General features: G+C 47.8%; 1 protein-coding gene across 2 annotated transcripts; it reads right to left on the bottom strand.

Annotated features, from left to right (window-relative positions):
• Positions 1-1256: 1256 nt before the first annotated feature.
• Positions 1257-19977, bottom strand: scfd1 (sec1 family domain containing 1). Of its 2 annotated transcripts, none has more exons than XM_088307897.1 (25): positions 19872-19977; positions 18391-18461; positions 17655-17743; positions 17493-17583; positions 15796-15918; positions 15273-15360; positions 15101-15190; positions 14965-15020; positions 14494-14579; positions 14314-14413; positions 13892-14031; positions 13737-13827; positions 13581-13654; positions 13194-13275; positions 12687-12783; positions 12553-12623; positions 8226-8305; positions 6093-6155; positions 5925-6000; positions 5143-5196; positions 4890-4942; positions 4772-4805; positions 3552-3617; positions 3377-3445; positions 1257-1481 (listed from the first exon to the last, which is right to left on the bottom strand). In XM_088307897.1, exons 1-25 carry the CDS (start codon positions 19900-19902, stop codon positions 1458-1460), a joined length of 1899 nt encoding a protein of 632 aa, XP_088164023.1. In that variant the 5' UTR covers positions 19903-19977; the 3' UTR covers positions 1257-1457. The 2 variants fall into 2 exon arrangements, with proteins under 2 accessions (XP_088164023.1, XP_088164014.1); XM_088307888.1 differs by lacking the exon at positions 19872-19977 and adding an exon at positions 19527-19851.
• Between the last annotated feature and the right edge of the window lie 231 nt (positions 19978-20208).

The raw sequence follows: 20208 nt of genomic DNA, 5'->3' as shown, positions 1-20208 counted from the left end.
GGCCGCAAAACGTGTGTTGAACATTGATGTATTCCAAGCAGTTCTCGTCTGACTTTCTTTGTTCTTCTCCTAGCTCTCCAGTCTCAAGATTTCATTTGTTTATTTATTCTTTTTGTTTCTTGGAGATGAGATTTGGCGTGATGACATCATCAACACGAGACAGGATGTTGTTGTGGACACAGGAGAATTTCCTCCCGCTGCGTCTCCAACCGAGACAAAGACCAGGAATGTCTCTCATGTGCTTCCAGGACGGGAAGTTGACCCGGTCAGCAGGACGAGGACGCGTCTTCATCTTCGTGTTGGTCTTGGTTGCCAAATGCAAATGTACCCGCCCTCCCCCAACATTAGCCCATTGGGCGGCCTCCTGGCGATTGGCGCGGCGGGGTCAAGAGGTTACAACCCCAACATGGCTGACACTGAGCTCAGAATAACGCCCGCCTGCTCTTCGCTGCGCTCACATGCGAGCCGTGATTGGACAGCACCAGCCCAAAAAAGTCCAACTTGCTCACAAGAAGGCAACATTTGTGGTTGGTGATGCATTTATTTTTTTTTCTAAATAATAATCAGAATTAAAAAAAAAAATTATATATATATATATATATATATATATATATTTGTTCCTCTTTAGATGACATTTCTACTGGAGTATTTTCTTCAGAAAATGACATTCCTGATTCCCCCCCTCCTCATGATTGTGACTTTTTCCTAAAACAAAACATACATGTAAATATTTAAGCGCAGGATATTGCCCTCACCCCCCACCCAAAAAAAAAGTTTAATATTTAAGAATGGAATAATTTTCACATTTTATGTGCCAAGTTTAGTGTTTTATAATGTATCATTTTTTTATACCAAAACAACTTTTTCTCATAAAATTAATTTTTTTTTCAAAACTCACTTCTCCTTTTGACAAAATAATGGAAAAAAGTGTTCAAAAAATTATTAGTAAACATTTGTTTTCCGCTCATAAAATGTACTCATTGATTTTGATTAAGTTGTAAAATAAAACACTTTTGACCGCTTGAATAAAAAAAAAAAAAAACATTCACTTTGTCTAAGATTTTTTTTAACAACTACAACCTTTTCTCCGGGTGACGTCGGTGAGCTCCCAGCATGTATTGCACCTCAATTGGCTTCACGCACGCTCGCATACACAAACGGATTCAAAGCAGCGGAATAATCCTCACATTTTTAAAGCTTAAATGGTCACATGATGCGTGGGTGCGTGCAACAAACAATGATGCGCACACACTTGATGTGGCTCAAAGTTTATTTTGACACAGTGGTAAGTAGTGAGGGATGGTTTGCATTTGATTGACACACGGGGGTTCCTCAGATACATCATTTCAACGCATACACAGTTAAAAAAAAAAAGTTGGTCGAGTTCATTTGCCTTTACGCTGTCAGAAAACATTCATTCATCCATTTTCTTGAAGCGCTTCCCATTGTCCGCCACCTCACTTTTGGCCCAACTGAGAGAGCTGCAAACACACGCGCACGCACGGCATGTTCAATTTCAGGAGTTCACACATCAAAAATGTACAAGTTGAAAACATTTTAACTTCGGGAAAATGGAAAAAAATAAAATAAAATAAACAAAAAATGATGCGTTCTTCTAAAAACAAATGCGGGCGGCACGGTGGCCTCACAGTGAGAGACAGCAAAAATGAAAATATTTAGTTTTAAAAAAAAAAGATTGTTTTTATACTGGGCTTGTTTCTTTTGACTAAATAACTTATTGAAAGAAATACTAATTTAATTCATGAAAAAAAAAATTCAGAAAACAAAAATAAGATTTATTTCGCCCCCAAAAAAAGGAAAGAAATTAAAGAACAATTGATTTTATATATATATATATATATCCATCCATCCATGATCTATACCTCTATCTCCTCATGCGGGTCGCGGGGGGGTGCTGGAGCCCATCCCAGCTATCTTCGGGCAGTAGGCGGGGTCACACCCGCAACTGGTTGTATATGTATATGTGTATGTGTATACATATACATATATATACATACATATATATACACACATACATATATATATATATATATATATATATATATATATATATATACAGTGAAACCCCGCTACTTCGCGGTTCACCTTTCGCGGGTTCAATGCTTCGCGGGTCTAAAAAAATATTCAAAAATTAAAAACTTTTTTGCCCGGGCACGATCGGGGCTCTCCATTCGCTCCGCTCAGCGGGGGCATTGTAGTTTCGCCGAGCGGCACAAGGGGGCGCTGGAGCGGTTAGACGGCCGGCGTGCGCCGAAGAAGAGCGTGGGCGAAGAGGAGAGTGAACGAAGAAGAGCACGTTCCCCCGGGAACGATCGGGGGCGACGTTTCGCGCGGTTCGGACCGTACCAGAGCTCCGGCCGGCGTGCGTGGCAGTTACGCCGAAGAGGAGCACCTTCCGCCCGGGGCACGAGCGGGGCGAAATGAAACCGAGTTCAACCGAACGGAGACACGCTTCGAGGGAGCAGGTCCGGCGTGCGTGACAATTAAGCCGAAGAGGAGCACCTCTTCCGCCCGGGCACGAGGCTGTCAGTTATGAATGAATAAATGAATAAATAAATAAATGAAGAATGCCACCTTTCATTTCACAGGGCACACCGGACGGCGTACCAGCAGGTAAAAGTCGAAGTAATTAAATAAATACAAAAAGAAGTCATTGAATAAATGCAAAAATAATGGCTGGGGAATAAAAAAATAATAAGTTTTAATAATAATTTTTTTTTTTTTTTTTGTTATAACATTAATTTCACTCTCTCTCTACCCGTATTCTCTATGGTATACTGTATAGGTTTTTTTTAAGCATTTTTGAAGGGGCGCCGCTACTTCGCGGATTTTCAGTTTTCGCGGGTGGTCTCGGTCCCCATTAACCGCGATAAACGGGGTTTCACTGTATACATACATATATATATATATATATATATATATATATATGTGTATGTACACAATGCATTATATTTGGAAAACAAATAAGACCAAAACATTTGAAAAATTTTTTTTCCTGAAAAACATATTTTGAAAAAATGTTTCTTTCCACTCTTTTTATAAACTTAATTCTAAAATATTCTGGCCAAATTTAAAAAATTTTTTTTTCAAACGATTGTTGACTGAAACTCTTTTGTCTAAAAACAATGGGAATTAAAAAAAAGGTACTAAATATTTTTAAGATGTTCTTTTTTTCCATCTAGAAAAAAGTCCCAATAAATTTTTTCTTGGAAAAAAAGGCGAATTCTTTTTTCTTCCGATGACATTTGAAAAAGTGAGATTTTTTGGAGTCTGAGTTGATGTGAGCAGGTCCACGTTTTGCTTCTATTTGTGGAGTCTTGCTGATGAAAAAGTGGGAAGAAGAGCTGCGACTGACCTGTTTCATGAATTGGGACGCGTTGAACAGTTCACTGCAGCCATAAATGATCTTCTTGCCTGCTTTGGACTGACCAACACACACACACACACACACACACACACACACACGTGCGCGCACATCAGTCGTTGGCACGTGTGATGACGTGGATGTCGCGGCGGGTAAGGCGACGTACTTTTGTGTAGTCCACCAAGTTCTGGTATTCGATGTAGTTTCCTCCGCCCACCACAAAGACGATGGCCTCAACAACAAAAACAACACATTCACTATTTTGTCCCGATTCAAATTAGCGCTTGAACATCTTTGAAAAAAAAAATTCTTTTTATACTGTTCTTCAAAAATTTGCTACACAATTACAGTACTTTTCTTGTTTCCAGAACATTTTTTTCTTTTCGACCACTTCATCTCTTTTTTTCATTTTGGGCATTCCAAAACTAACTCTTTTCTTAGCATTGAACTTTTTTTTTTTCGGGTAGTTTCCACTTTGAAAATGGTTTAACTGTACTTTTCTTGACTTGTGGATCCTGTCCATTTGGAAGAACGCAATGTATCTTGGCCACAACGAGGTTCTTTTAGTAAAAACCAGAATTGGAAATGAAATAAAATACAAATTAGCAAACGCCCCCCCGAAAATGAGCTGAGATAACAACTATAATTGTCAAAAATGAACATAAATGACTCTCTCCTCACCAATCTGGTTTTGGGCCAAATCACTCCACCAAAATTGACCAATGACAAAGTCAGCACCCGCTCACGATATGCCTACAGGCGCTTGCGAAAGGATTTGACGTTTGATCACGTTCTCCTTTTGCATTCATCATCTGCTCTTTGTCTTTCCACTGACTCTCACTGATTATTTTTCAATTCTTTTCTGAGTTTATGAGCAACGGCGTACCACAAGGCTCATCTTTAAGTCCACCAAAGTCTGTTCCCACCGTCAGATTCATCCATAGTTTGACGCTACGGTCACATATTGGGCGAGTTGGGCTATCCTACAAGTTCAACAATCATTACAATTTGATTCAAATCAGGTCCAACAATGGTTCGCTCATCATAAGCTTCTCTTAAACAATAACAAATCACGTCACGTTGCTTGGCACGCGACCAAATTGTTGGTTTTCAGCCGCAAAATGAGTACCTTGATGTCGGCGATGGATTCATTTGGAATTTGGGATTCTGTTGCGAGGACACGCTCCAAAATGAGATGAGCCTTTCAAGCGATGAACTCAATCCAACGTATTCTTTTTCAATGACTTGTTGCATATAGCAGTCAGTTGACTTGCTTTTATTAGTTTTTTATTTTGCATGTGACTGCTGACAACAACGGTGACGGGTTTACTCTTTCGTCAATCGATCAATTGACTAATTGATTAACTAAGCGATCGATGGCCTCACCTCCTGAAAAGGATTCTTGTTCCTGGGAATGGAACTGAGGGAGACAGACGCAATGGTGACATGACATCACTGTGACATCATCACACGGCAAAGCAAAAGCGCTCGCGCGTGTGCTAACCTTTCGCTGCCGCGCAGCATCTTGGGATCAAAGTAGCGATAGTCGTCCGTTTCCTGGAACAGGATGAGGAAGAAAAAGAGGACTGTGAGCCAACGCTATTTTAGCACGTGTTAGCAGGAGCACAGGAAGTCAAGTAGACGCCCGCACGGATGAACACACTCGTCGTCAAGAAAATTCTTTCATCCTCGGTCGCAATTGTTTGCCTTGTGTCTTCCATTCCACAGCAACATGTGCGCGCGTGTGTTCTACTCACAGCGTGCGACTTCATCTCCATCAGGTTGTCGAGGACTCGAGTGACTGGAAGGTTCTGGAAATGACAAAACAATGTTAAGAACAACTTTCCGCCTCTGAAAAATTGCAAAGAAAACATTTTATTTGCGTAACATTTCAACATAAAAAAAGACTTTCAGTTTGAAAACATTTCAAGATGATTTATTTTTTTTTCTTCATAAAAAATTTCTTTCTGAGGGTTTCATGGAAGAAAATTGCAACCTTTCTTCCAAAAATATTTTTATTAAAAAAACTAAGGAAAATGTTACTATTCTTGAAATCCAGAGAAGAGCCTTTTTCTGACAAAATGTTCTAAAACTTAAAATAAATAAACAAAGAAATGACACTTTTCCCCCCTTTGGTGGGGAAAAAATAATTGTATCTGTACCAAAAGGATTTTTCCGTTATTAATTGATAAAAATGTTCTTTTCAGCTTTTTGTCCCTTTTCAATACAAGCTATTGTATTATTGCTACTGAATAAACAAAACAAAGCAAATCAATGAATTGAGCTCCAAAAAAAGAAAGAAAAGCATTTTGTTTCATTGAGGTGATCCAATGAAAGCCACAAAAAAAGTGACATCATTGCGCTGTTCTAAGCGTTTTGACATTTTAATGACAAGGGCGTGCGGCGCCAGTTTCCACGTTGAAGAACAACAACGGGAGGAGGAGAAAAAGAAAAAGAAGAAGAAGAAAGGAGCCGAAGAAGAATGCAAGGCTGCGTCTGAACGACTTGTGCAGGTGTTTGCTCGTCATGCGCGACTCACGTGCTGCTTCACCACCAAGTTCTTCACCCCCTCCATCACCAGCTGAGAGCCGCTATTCATCACTCGGGAAAACAGGCTGGGCGGGAGGCGCGCATCAGAAGAAGAACAGGAGGACAAGGTCAGGCTGGCAATCAGGTTCAATTTTTGGCTCTCTGAAAGACGACATACCCCATGGGCTTCACGCCGCTGTTGCCGTAGTTGGCGGGGGTGGCGGCCATCTTGGTAAAGGCCCTGCACACCGGGACAAAAATCAAAGCACGTGATTGGCTCATCATTTTCGCACGCTTGTCGGCTAAATGAGTTACTGTCGAACATCCAAGCATCCGTCTTCTTCCGCTTGGCAGGCTCGAGAGCAGCTTCAAGGGAAATCCATGCATCCGTTATCTCCGCCGTCATGTCGCGGAGGCAGCAGCTTCAGCGGGGAAGCCACTTTGTTCAACTTTTTTGGAACGATCCGGAGGCGTTCCCGAGCCAGCCGTCTCCCCGGCGAGCCCTGGGTCGTCCTCGGGGCCTCGCGCTCCAAACAAGATGCCCGAGCCACCTCACCCGGCACCCCTCAACGCGGCTCCACTCTGGCCGAGCTTCTCAGCTTATCTTGAAAAGGAGAGCCCGGACACCCTGCGGAGGAAACTTATTTGGGCCGCTCGCTAAATCGAGAGCTTCGTCTCGTCCCGGGCTCAGTTCCCCCGATCCGAAACATTCTTGAACGCCTCCACTTGGGGCGGCATGCGGTCCCCGACCTGGAGAGGGCGCTCCAACTTTTTGCCAACTCGGGACTATGCGCTCCGATTGGCAGGCGCTGACTTTCGTCCCGACCGGTTCTGATCGGTTGTATCAAATTCCGCACGGAGATCCGATCAAACTCGCAGCGTCAGTGTTCAATCTTCGGCCATTTTGTTTTTGTACCGCGATGAGGTCGGAATCTCGATTGGAATTCTTCAAAAACAAACCGAGAAGGGAAGCTAATTTGACGAGCAAGGACACGTCCAGCGTCGTCGACTTTCGGGGATTTCCCCAAAACTCGCCTCACTCAAGCGAGCGGTCGCTTATTTGCCGTCAGTCTGAAGGAACAGCACAAAAGTTTTGCCCAAGTCAGACGGCATCGTCGACGCTTTCAACTGCCGAAACAAAATCGCTTTTTGCTTTTTCAAATTCCGTCATGCTCATTGAAATGGAATGAAATTGGTCCTTTTTCACAAAAGCAGCAGGCCAATTTGTTGCATTCATCCGCGGAGAGGCGTTCTGGCGCCGAATTTGCGAGTTTGTCCATTAGCGCTTCTTGTTAGCGTGACGAAGGGGCACGCTAACGTTGTGGTTGGGATTTCTGGGAGCGAGCTTTTTTCGGAGAAGCGCGTCGGAGCGAGGACGCGCGAGGTCGTCCACTCTAAATCTGATCTTCAACATCTTTACGTTGCCAGCGCTCGTCGGGGGGAACGCTAACTTCATTTCCATGTGGCCACGTGTGGACCTTTGCCACATGGAGGAAGGATTGCGCTCGCGCTCGCTCACACCAACACACTCCGATGCGGTGTCCAATAACGTGCTTGCCATTTCCTTTTTTCAAACGATTGCTCGCCAGACCAAATGCTGACAAATTGCGCGCACATTTCGGTCGGATTTTTGTGTCCTCTTGAGGTGATTTGGGCTGCGAAATGTGACCACTTGATTTGGTCCTCAATTGCTCAGCAGCAGCATCCAACTCCTCAAGATCGTGGCGCCACTTGACGCCGAGCGGATTTCTTGGTTCTATTCTCTGGTAATATCAGCGAGCGGGTCGATTCCAAGCGTCGCATTAACGAGGCGATGCTTTCCGACGTTTCGTTGGACGGATTTCAGATGGCGATCATCAGATTTTCATACACGACCACAACAATTTTGGTGACAATCGGAAGAAGTTGAAAATGACGGGATTCCCATCCGGCATTTTTCGAGCACAATAAACCGGTGAGCAAGTCGGACACAAAGTGCGTTGACACTTCAAGGAAACAAATGCTGTTGACGTTTGCAAACACACACACAGCTTTTTCCTTTTTCATGCTGACACAACACATGAATTTTAAGCCGTCTGCTCCTTTGAAATCATTTCTTTTTTTCACAAATGGACAGTGAAAGTCAAAATGTGCAAGGTCTCATAAGTGCTTCTCAGTTATTTTCTGGTACGCCCACCATTTCTTAGTTTTTGTTGTAAAATTCCTGGATTCCTTTCCCCATACGATACGTCCCATTTGGCATACCTTAGCAGACCTGGAAATGTATGAAATCATATTTCATACTTGTGTACACACACACACACACACTCACTTCCACTGTTTGATGTAGATGAGGGGCGACAGGTTGCAGCCAGCGTCCTGCAGCGCCGCTTTATACTGCTCCAAGTCCGACTGCAGGCACACAACAAAGACACAAAGTTCTGCTCGCTCATTTGCATACTTGGAGTCAGAACAAGATCCGCACGGCAAAATCAAACGGAAGAGTGGGTCGAGAACATTCCGGTGTGCCGAGGAGAGGTTTGGCCGACGCAGAAGACAGCGAGGACGAGATTTACAATGTCGCTGCTCTTACGACTTGCTGGCTGACGTCCACCGACGGGCCTGCGATCGTCATGAGCGCGCGTCCACACACACGCAGTCGCGCACACAAACAACGCGCACATGAGATAGACAGACAAGATCGCAAGCGCGGCAACATCCAGAACGCACCAAGAGAGACACACGCACACGCACACACAAGGAATTAACATAAAACCAAAAGCAAAATGCAGACACACATGGAGGAAGATTTGTCTTGTTTCCGTGGCGCAATCTCGTGGCACCTTGGTGCCAACAAACCACGTTGAAGTGAATTGAAGAACTTCGTTATGAGTCCAAAAAGTCGCGTTTGGACACAAACTTGGTGCCACAGTTTCACCTTCAGGGGAGTCATTGGACAAAAGTAGTGTTTTGCTGCCATTCTGTGGCCTCTTGGAGCCAACAAACCAAGAGCTCATTTTAGACAAAAATTAGTGATTTGGTGCCATTTAAGTGTCAAGCAACTAGTTTCAACCATCCATTATCCGGGGTCTGGTCGCGGGGGCAGCAGCTTCAGCCGGGAAGTCCAGACTTCCCGCTCCCCAGCCACATCTTCCAGCTCTGCCGGGGGGGGATCCCCAGGCGTTCCCAGGATAGCTGGGAGACATAGTCTCTCCAGCGTGTCCTGGGTCGTCCTCTGGGCCTCCTGCCGGTGGGACATGCCCGGAACACCTCACCAGGGAGGCGTCCAGGAGGCATCCTAAACAGATGCCCGAGCCACCTCATCTGGCTCCTCTCTACGTGGAGGAGCAGCGGCTCGACACTGAGTCTCTCCCGGATGGCCGAGCTTCTCACCCTATCTCGAAGGGAGAGCCCGGACACCCTGCGGAGGAAACTCATTTCGGCCGCTTGTATCCGAGATCTTGTTCTTTCGGTCGCGACCCACAGCTCGTGACCATAGGTGAGGGTAGGAACGTAGATCGGCCGGTAAATCGAGAGCTTCGCCTTTTGGCTCAGCTCCCTCTTCACCACGACAGACCTCACGGCAGACGCTGCCCCGAGCCGCCTGTCGATCTCTCGCTCCATCCTCCCCTCACTCGTAAACAAGACCCCAGGATACTTACACTCCTCCACTTGGGGCAGGATCTCCTCCCCGACCTGGAGAGGGGACTCCACCCTTTTCCGACTGAGAACCACGGTCTCAGATTTGGAGGTGCTGATCTTCATCCCAACCGCTTCACACTCGACTGCGAACCGCTCCAATGAGAGTTGGAGATCACGGATTGAGGAAGCTAACAGTACCACATCATCTGCAAAAAGCAGAGATGAAATACTGAGGTCACCAAACCGGATGCCCTCATCACGTCGACTGCGCCAAGAAATTCTGTCCATAAAAGTTATGAACAGAATCGGTGACAAAGGGCAGCCTTGGCGGAGTCCAACCCTCACTGGAAACGAATCCGACTTACAGCCGGCAATGCGGACCAAACTCTGACATCGGTGGTACATTAGTGGGCTCGGTACCCCGTACTCCCGAAGCACGCTCCACAGAACTCCCCGTGGGACACGGTCGAACGCCTTCTCCAAGTCCACAAAACACATGTAGACTGGTTGGGCGAACTCCCATGCACCCTCAAGGACCCTGTAGAGAGTGTAGAGCTGGTCCACTGTTCCACGGCCAGGACGAAAACCGCACTGCTCCTCCTGGATCTGAGATTCAACCTCCCGACGGACCCCTCCTCTCCAGTACCCCTGAGTAGACCTTACCAGGGAGGCTGAGGAGTGTGATTCCTCTATAATTGGAACACACTCTCTGGTCCCCCCACCACCCCGGTCTGCCAATCCAGAGGCACTGTCCCTGATGTCCACGCAATGTTGTAGAGGCGTGTCAACCATGACAGCCCCACAACATCCAGAGCCTTAAGGCACTCCGGGCGGATCTCATCCACCCCCGGGGCCTTCCCACCGAGGAGCTTGTTAACCACCTCGGTTACTTCAGCCCCTGAGATAGGTGAGTCCACCACTGAGTCTTCAGGCTCTGCTTCCTCAAAGGAAGGCGTGTCGGTAGGATTTAGGTCTTCGAAGTATTCTCCCCACCGACTCACAACGTCCCGAGTCGAGGTCAGCAGCACCCCATCTCCACTATAAATAGTGTTGGTGGTGCACTGCTTCCCTCTCCTGAGACGACAGATGGTGGACCTGAATTTCCTCGACGCCGTCTGGAAGTCATTTTCCATGGCCTCACCGAACTCCTCCCACGCCCGAGTTTTTGCTTCGGCAATCACCGAAGCCCAATTCCGCTTGGCCAGTCGGTACCTGTCAGCTGCCTCCGGAGTCCCACAGGCCAGAAAGGCCCGATAGGACTCTTTCTTCAGCCTGACAGCATCCCTTACCGCCGGTGTCCACCAGCGGGTTCGCATCCCTTACCGCCGGTGTCCACCAGCGGGTTCGGGGGTTGCCGCCACGACAGGTACAGACCACCTTACGTCCACAGCTTCTATCGGCTGCCTGGCTCCACTCAGACTCAATGTCCCCCGCCACCCCCGGTACGTGGGCAAAGTTCTGTCGGAGGTGGGAGTTGAAACTCTTTCTGACAGGGGATTCTGCCAAGCGTTCCCAGCAGACCCTCACAATATATTTGGGTCTGCCGGGTCGGACCGGCATCTTCCCCCACCATCGGAGCCAACTCACCACCAGGTGGTGATCAGTTGACAGCTTCGCCCCTCTCTTCACCCGAGTGTCCAAAACATGCGGCACCAATACGATGACACGACTACAAAGTCGATCATCGAACTGCGGCCTAGGGCGTCCTGGTGCCAAGTGCACATATGGTCACCCTTATGTTTGAACATGGTGTTCGTTATCGACAATCCATGACGAGCACAGAAGTCTAGTAACAGAACACCGCTCGGGTTCAGATTGGAGGGGGGGGGGGCATTCCTCCCAATCACGCCCTTCCAGGTCTCACTGTCATTACCCACGTGAGCATTGACGTACCCCAGCAGAACGAGGGAGTCTCCAGGAGGAACGCGCTCCAGCACACCCTGCAAAGACTCCAAAAAGGGTGGGTACTCTGAACTGCTGTTTGGTGCATAAGCACAAACAACAATCAGCACCCGTCCCCCCACCTTAAGGAGGCTACCCTCTCGTCCACCGAGGTGAACCCCAGTGTACAGGCGCCAAGCCGGGGGGCAATCAGGATGCCCACACCTGCTCGGCGTCTCTCACCTTGGGCAACTCCAGAGTAGAAGAGTGTCCAACCCCTCTCAAGAGGACTGGTACCAGAGCCCAAGCTGTGTGTGGAGGTGAGCCCGACTATATCTAGTTGGAATTTCTCTGCCTCGCACACCAGCTCAGGTTCCTTCCCCGCCAGAGAGGTGACATTCCATGTCCCAAGAGCTAGTTTCAGTAGCCGGGGATCAGAGCGCCAAGGTCCCTGCCTCGTGCCGCTGCCCGACTCACATGGCACCCGACCCCTTTGGCCCCTCCCACAAGTGGTGAGCCCATGGGAAGGGGGACCCACGTTGCCTTTTCGGGCTGTGCCCGGCCGACCCCCATGGGTGCAGGCCCGGCCACCAGGCGCTCGCCGACGAGCCCCACCTCCAGGCGTGGCTCCAGAGGGGGGCCCCGGTGACCCGCGTCCGGGCAAGGGAAAACGTGGTCCAACAATTTTGTGCTTCATAAGGGGCTGTGATGAGCTGTGCTTTGTCTGGACCTTCACCTAGGACCTGTTTGCCATGGGTGACCCAACCAGGGGCAAAAGCCCCCGACAACTTAGCTCCTAAGATCATTGGGACACGCAAACCCCTCCACCACGGTAAGGTGATGGCTAGTTTCATTTCGGAAAAAAAGGAATGCGCTTTGGCGCCATCTCGGTGTGAAAGAATTGTTCCGAGATGAGCTGAGGAGTTTGATTGGACTAAAAGGAGTGCTCTGGCATCATCTCGCAAAAGCTGCCAAGGGGCTTCATATTCAAGTGACTTGAGGAACTTTATTCACACTTAAAGTTGCATTTTGCTGCCATCTTGCGACAGTTGGAAGTGGTGGAATTTGGCATCAAAAAATAATTGTCAAGAGTGACCTTCCAAAATAAGCACAAATTGGACTGTTGGCGGTGTTACCTCCGAAGGAGGCTGCGGAGCTGTGATGTAGAAGATGAGGAAGAGTCGCATCTTGTCTTCTGGAGTCCCCGCTGCCGAGCAAAAACAAGGACCAAATCAAAAGTAGTGTCGCGTGCGCGTGCGTGCACGCCTACCGTCTGGGTCGCTGATGATGTCCAGTAGAGATTTGTCCAAAGTCGACTTGCACATCAGTTTTTCTTCATACTCAAAATAAGCATCCAGTTTCCGACTCTGAAACGACAAATGACGTGTTCAGCGTCACACAACACAACAGGACACGTTCGGCGTTCTCAGGCAGCGGCGCCACGGAACACGTGACACGACGACTTCCTCAGCGCTTGGGCTTGACATGTCACACAACACATTTGTCATGTTACATAACGGCACGTTAGGTCGCAGGTCATATCGAACACGGGGAACAGAGAACAAGTTACAAACATGTGACAAGACATTCTTATGACTCATTCCATGATCCTTTTTACGCGACGCCCGTAAAAGGCAAGGTGTCATGCGTCACTCGGAGCGTATAACGCGCCAAACCTGCTACATATGGCATGTTCCATTCCCAAGGGTCATGACCCTTGATGGGCAACGTGTGAAACATGTTCAATGACGCGCGTCACACGTCGTGGACTTTGTACCTTGATGTGGTCGAGCACGGCCGTGGCCACGTTGGTGTGCAGGTCAATCAGACGTTTCTTCTCCAGCAGCTCAGGCAGAGAACTGCGCAAAATATTGCAACGTATGAGTCACCGTGTCGGATGCCCCTTTAAGAGGCGGGGCCTGCTGGCTCCGTATGCGCAACTGCTGCATGAGTGTGGGCATTGCGGTTCCGGCCCGCGGCTCTCCTTTCCCGCGTGCCCGGCATGACAGTCACGTTTGGACCGACACCAAAATTTTGCTTTTGTAAAAAAAAGAGTCACCAGCTTTGCTTTTCGGGAGGCTGGAAGGGAATTGATGACGTCCCACTTTAAGAGTGTTTTGGATTGAAGGGGGGACAACGTGCAAGCAGGAAGGAGGCCACACACCTGACGGCCGAGGTGAGCTTGGCCGTGTTGTCGGACAGCATGCTGATGGCGCCCTCGTCCTCGCCCTCCAGGCCCTGCTCAAAAAAAAAAAAAAAAAAAGGTCACAGAGAGGTCAGCGGGCCGGCCGCCTCCCCGCCGGCGAGCGGCCTTCCTCACCATGATGCTCTTTAGACGTTTGACCTCGTCCTCCTGCGCCCGGTACGCGTCCAGCTCCTCCTGGACCGACTCGGCAACCTCCGGGAAAGGACTGCCACGCGGACACGAGCTTAGAAAGGGAGCGGCGGCGGCGGCGGCGCTCTTCTGCCACTCACCTGCCCTTGTGTCGCTGCCAGAACTTGTCGGCGGCCGTCAGGTCGTAGGTGCGCTGGCTCTTCTTTTTGGGTCTAGCGCCGGCTGGGGACGCCTCGGGCCCCGCGCCCTCCTCCAGCATCACCCTGTTGAGGTGGAAGTCCTGGCGGGCGGAACAATGCGAGGCGCTCACACGTTGGCGCTCGAGGGCAACGTTGCATTTTTCAAACGGACAGAAAAGAAATTATGAAATTTAAATGTGCGCGCATATTTTGGTGTGACCGCCAAATAAACAATCGTATTTTATTTACTGTGGCATTAAAAAAAATTTTAACTAAGTGAAATATTTTCATTTCATGATTTAAAATGAATGATAATGGTGGAAATATTAAATGTAAAAAATGAAATAAAATCAACGCAACGAGCCGGCTGACTGGCGGCTCACCATGACGTCGTGGATGAGCGCCTGATAGGTCCAGGTGTGGTGAAGGGGCGTGGCCATGTCCATGTTGCGGTCAGCCAGCACGAACAGCGGCCTCTGGAAGCTGCGCACGTGGGAAACGGCGAGCACAAGGCGTCACGCGAGCCGCCGGCGCCGTGCACACGTTTCCTGACGTGCGCTTACCTGAACTGCCCGGCGGCCATGTTGTCTCCCGTGAACAGGCTGTTCCTGGCGTCGCGTAGGTTTTCTCGCAGCTTTTTGTCCAGCTTCTACGAGACACGGCGAAAGCGCGCGTTACTTGGACGGTGAAATGAATGCAAATGCTATGAAGCCCTTCCAAAAAACACCAAATCTTTTTGGCCTGATAGATGCTGTAAAAGCAAAAAGAAAAGGCAAGGTCATGCAAAATAAAAAGCCTCCAAGGCCAAAAAGGCGAATGAACTAAAAGGTGAACCTGCACCAGCGTTGGGCTCACTTCATCCTTTTTGCAGGACCAAAAGCAAAGTTGTGACTGTTTTCGGCAAGCTTACGACAACGCTCGCACGTTACGAAAAAGAAAAAAGAAAAATGAGCCGGTCGTGTGTTTGAGCCACAAAATTGGACGTCCCAATCCGGGCCCCAGAGAAAAACGCGCTGGTATGGCCGTCGACTCACCACGGCGACCATCTCGGCCGCGTTGCCACGGGGACAGCGGATGACGGGCACGGCGCCTACGCGAGCAGACGGAGCGCTCGTCAAAGAAGTCCAAACAAACAAAAGGCGAGCGAGCGAGCGGCGAGCAGGGATGCACCGAGAGTGACGAAGAAGCAGAAGAGACTGTCCACGATGGTGTCCATGATGGCCTCCATGTCTGTGTCCTGCGTGTCCCCCCTGTTGATAGCTGCGGGGCGGAGCGACAACAAAACGGCCATTAACGGTCGTTAGCGTGGCGGTCGTGTGACCGCGTCGCGTCAAAGAGTCACCGTGGTAGGAGATGAGCTCCTTGTTTTGATGGCACAGGATGAACATGTCGTCCTCTAGCGTGATGAAGTTCAGGTACTGATCGTACACCTGAAATAGGCACACAAAAAAAAAAAAAAATCATTCAAACGGCGGTATGAGATAACATGCGGAGTCATTGCTGCTGTTGAAATATTTTAATTTGCATTGTGTAACCGTTTTAGCAGAACGACCTAAAGTGAATCCACAAAAATCAAGATGACGCCAGTGAGCTCCTTTTCTTTTTCACAATGGCAGCGATGCGACAATGTCATCAACCGGCATTATCGAAATTGGTCGGTCGAGTTTATCACTTAATCAGGGACCACATTTAGAGCGCCTATTTAGAAAAGGTTGGAAAAAAAAATTGAATAATGATTAAAAAAAAAGGTTGCATTGAACAGATTATGCTGTTTTTATTTGATTTTTTTTTTCCTAATCGTGAGATTTCCTCCCCGAGTATTTTAAGGGACACGGCTAAGGACAATGCAGGGTAACCATGGTTACCTTGGTGATTTGGCTGACAGCGTTAGCAGCCAACGCGGCGCTTGCGATGTCCTCCAGTTTGCTTCGACTGATGGCCGAGATGAAGTTCAGGTAGTAAGATTCGTACAGTTGGCTCCTCAGGTCCTAAATCGAACGCACAAAAACAAAATGAAAGCCCTCTCAAGGAGCATGGAGAAAGATGTTGTCAACACCAAACTAAGCGCAAGTTAAAAGGCCAACCTGAGCTGGAGTCACAAAGCCACGCCCCTTAAAGGCACCGGCCCGCACACATTTGCTCCAGTTTTGAGTGTGACTTTTGACTTCATTCCACTTTCGAAATTATTGATGGATTTTCTCTTTTCTGATTTCATATGAAGTCGTGGGGGGGGGGGGGGGGGGGGGGGGCAAATTGGTTCTTTTGAGTTTGGTGTTGATTTGAAACACCAGCGACAACAAAAGATTCATTTGCCTGGCAAAATAAAATGACGGCAGCAAAAGAGTTGAATTGAAGAGATGAAATTTTATAATAATAATAATGATGATAAGACATTCAATTTGCAAGCGCCTTTCGAGACCCTCAAGGACACCGTACATCAATAAAAGTAGTTAAGACCAAACTGCTCAAAATTTTAAACGCATGCCTGCGTGTTGTGTTCAACACGATGAGCAAAACTCCTGTTGGCAAAACGGCATCGCTTTTCTTTTCTTTTGTGTCTCTTAGGCACCTTTTGGAGGAGCAGCGAAGCAAACAAGGTGCTCTCATCAATTTTGCCAAGAGTGGATTCATATTTTATAATAAAGTCCATTTTATTGCTTGAAATATATGATGTTTTTTATTTTATTTTTTTTATAGCAGCATAGAACAGAGTAACGGTCACCGGGAAAATTGATTTGCTCCGCGACAGTTCAGTGACAACAAGTCTAGTCTTTGTCGCCACCTGCAGGACACATGACGCATTTTTACATTTTACTCAACACGCGCAGAAACAAAAAGAGAAAAAGTTCAATTTGATGTTATAACATGATCATTTTAACATGATAACTTGGACGTATTAGTCAAGCGTGATACATTTTATATTAAAACTTGATACGTTTTATGTTTTAACATGATAACTTTTTATATTAAAATAGTTAACTTGATAAGTTTGGCTTCCGTATTCAGCAAAACAAGATGAAGCAATTTCATCCATTTCAGGTCACTGGCCGAATCCTTTTCGTGTCTTCAAAATTAATTTGCTTCAAATGAGAGAGAGAGAGAGAAAAAAAAAGAATGCAGGCCAAGATTTTCTTATCTTATTTTAAGCCATGCAACGTCTACTCGGTGCTTCGCCAGTCACCATAAGCGGAAGGTATCGCGTTGTTGGTTCTGCCGCATGCGAAAGCCAAACGTGAAACGTGCAGCGGTGCGCTTGGGTAGATTCCAAACATTAAATACGTTGAGGCGCATTTTTTTTGTTTGTTTTGCTTTTGAAAGATCTCACGACACACCACCAAGCAAAAATGTCACAACTGAAGCTCAGCTCGCCACGACATTTATCAGGGAGAGAAATGCAAACAAGTTTCAGCGCCTTACCTTTTTGAGCAGAGCGTATACGTGAGCTATAAACGGAATGTGTGGCCAAAGAGGATGCGATTCACGGAAGTGAACGGCAAACGGCATGTAAAAAAAAAGGTCGGCGCCGTTCAATTCAAACCAAAGGAGACGTGCGCGCGAGCACCTGACACATCCTGTCGATGTTCTCCTCCGAGGGCATGACGAAGTAGATGGCCGGCACGTCGGGAATGGGATCGCGGTCGGAGTGGAGCAACCTGCGCAAACGCGACAACATGTCAACTACGAAAGTCGTGTGAGCGCGCCCGCGAGCGTGCGCACTTCTCACAGGTGCAGCGTGATGCCCATGTCTCGGAGCTCTTTGACAGACAGCAGAGGTGAGATGATGTCCTGACCAAAGCGGTCGTAGATCAAAACCTACCAAACAAAACAAAGCTTGATGCATTTGACTTCATAATAACCATTTCCAAACTTCATTGAAATGTTTGAAAAATTTCACAAGAGTGTACACACGCTCATAGAATGTGTTCAGAATTAACCAATCACATCCAAATTTAGGTGAGGTGGAAGTTAACACACATTAAATATTGCCAAAATGAAGTTGAGATGTTCTAGGAGGCTTTACCTGCCTTTTTCCCCACTTTTAATCAGAAGCCTAAAAGATTTGGCGCTCATACTGAATGCTTGTTGGAACTGATCGTCAAAAGTCTCTCCACCCTGACAAAGGCTCGAGTTGGAGTTGTGTGTTCTAGAACACTTTTGTTGGAGAGTTTGTGTTGGTGCAATCACTCCAAGGCCAAACTATTTTGCCTTCCGGTGACCATGACTTTGACCAAAGTCACATTTCATCTTCATCCGCGAGGGTGTGCACACTCGCAACCACATGATGTCAGCTTCCCCTCTCAAAATGACTTGAGTTGATTTCAAGTGAGTTGAGTCCAGGTTTTAATTTGGTCTCATTTTGCTTTTCTGCACAAAAATCAGGAAGTGGCTTGCTAACCAACACAAGTTTTATAAACGGCGCTTCAACGGCAGCATGCTGGTAACCACGCCGTCGCATTTACCTTCCATACTGGCTCCGATGTGACGTTCTTCACAGGAGGAGTGTTGAAGTTCAGCATGCGCCTCAGAGCCACTGGACGACGACGGCAACAAAACACAAACGTGACATGTTCAAATTGTACAATGTGTGGAGAGTGACGAGACAATCGAACCGATCGGCAGCTTCTTGTGTTTACGATATCTTGTTCAAAAATGTGAGAGCCCCAGCGACCGAGCACTAAATCCAAAATGAATAATCATTTTTAAATGCGTGGATTGTTGCTTCTTCAAGCCGTCATCGTCAACTCCCACGGGAGCGCTTCACAGTCGAGTGTGAAGTGGTTGGGATGAAAAGTTGCAACTCCAAGTGTGAGCGCGCGGCCCTCAGTGGGAAAAGTTGAAGCGCCCTCTCTGGGCCGGGGTCCAAACGGTGACCCAAGTATCTTGGGGTCTTGTTGGTGGAGCGTGACATCAACAGGCGTTATGGTCAATCTGTTGTGATGCAGACGCTGAGCTGAAAGGCAAAGCTCTCGATCTCTGTTCCTACACTCAAGAGCTGCGGGTCGTGACCAAAAGAACAAGATCTCGGTTACGAGCGGCCAAAATGATTTTCCTCCGCAAGATGTCCGGGGCTCTCCCTTCGACATTGAGTGAGAAGCTCGGCCATCCGAGAGGGACTCGGATTGAGTCGCTGCTCCTCCGCGTTGAGAGGCGGCTCGGGCATCTTGTCATGATGCCTCCTGGACGCCTCTCTGGTGAGGTGTTCCGAGCACGTCCCACTGGCAGGAGGCCCAAAGGACGACCCAGGAGACGCGGGAGAGACGTCTGTCTCACGGCTGGCTCGGGAACACCTCGGGATCGTTCCGGAAGAGTTGGACGAAGAGGCTGGGGAGGGGGAAGCCTGGGCTGCCTCCGCGACGCGAGACTCCAACAAGCGGAGGAGAACGGATGGATGGGATTATTGTGGATCTTAATCGAAAGTGACGATGAACTGGGTGGCCGTTTATCCCTCACCCCTACATATTAAGTCTCTTTTGGTGCGTGTGAAGGCGGCTTTTGTCGTGCTAATCGAACGATAGTTGGCCTCTTTAACAAAAACGAGCTGCCGTTCAAAAGCAGAAGCCAGAAAGACAAAACGGTTCAACGGGCAGAAACACACCGTAATTGTTGACGGAATGCAATCCAAATGTTTGCGTTGATGACGCGACAGGATTTCCGTTTGGTACTGTCAACATTGGCAGCTGACACAATCGACTTTTGGGGCTCGAGCGATTTCATCCAGAAACTTTGGTTCCAGTCTTGACGATTTCGAATCATTGGAGGCGAAACGTCAGCGAGCATAATGAGCATCAGCTCACGGAAGCTAATTCCGCATCAAGCGAGTCCGAAGGCTCGATTACATTTCACGCGAGTCCTCGAGGACGGTTTAAATGTCAAAAGAACGACGGCAGCTAAAAATGAAGGATGGCAAGCGATCGAAAAATTAAGTATTGGACGCACAGACCTATCTGCTTGTCGCGAACAGACGCCGCCATCTTGGATGTTGTTGAACTTTCGATGACGTGTCAGCACAAAGACGTCAAATGATAGGAGGCGTCACTCTGACGCCGTTTGATGAAACCATCGCGAGAAACTACAGAGTGATGTATCACTCCGCTGATTTTTGGAGTGAACGACATTTGATACGTGACTGGGTCAATTTGGTTGGATTATTCCAAAGAACATGAGATTATCACGACGGCGAAAAACATTTGAATCATGAAAAGATATGAAAAGTGAGACAGAATTCCTTCTTTTAGCCCTTGGGAGAAAATCTCAAAATTTGCAGGCCTTCACAGGGG

The sequence above is a fragment of the Idiotropiscis lumnitzeri genome, chromosome 1 (assembly GCF_059441095.1).
Source record: "Idiotropiscis lumnitzeri isolate Australia: NSW breed Sydney's pygmy pipehorse chromosome 1, RoL_Ilum_1.0, whole genome shotgun sequence".
Classification (NCBI taxonomy): domain Eukaryota; kingdom Metazoa; phylum Chordata; class Actinopteri; order Syngnathiformes; family Syngnathidae; genus Idiotropiscis; species Idiotropiscis lumnitzeri.
Note: the sequence above shows the minus strand (reverse complement) of the source record. Positions and strands in the feature narration are given on the sequence as shown.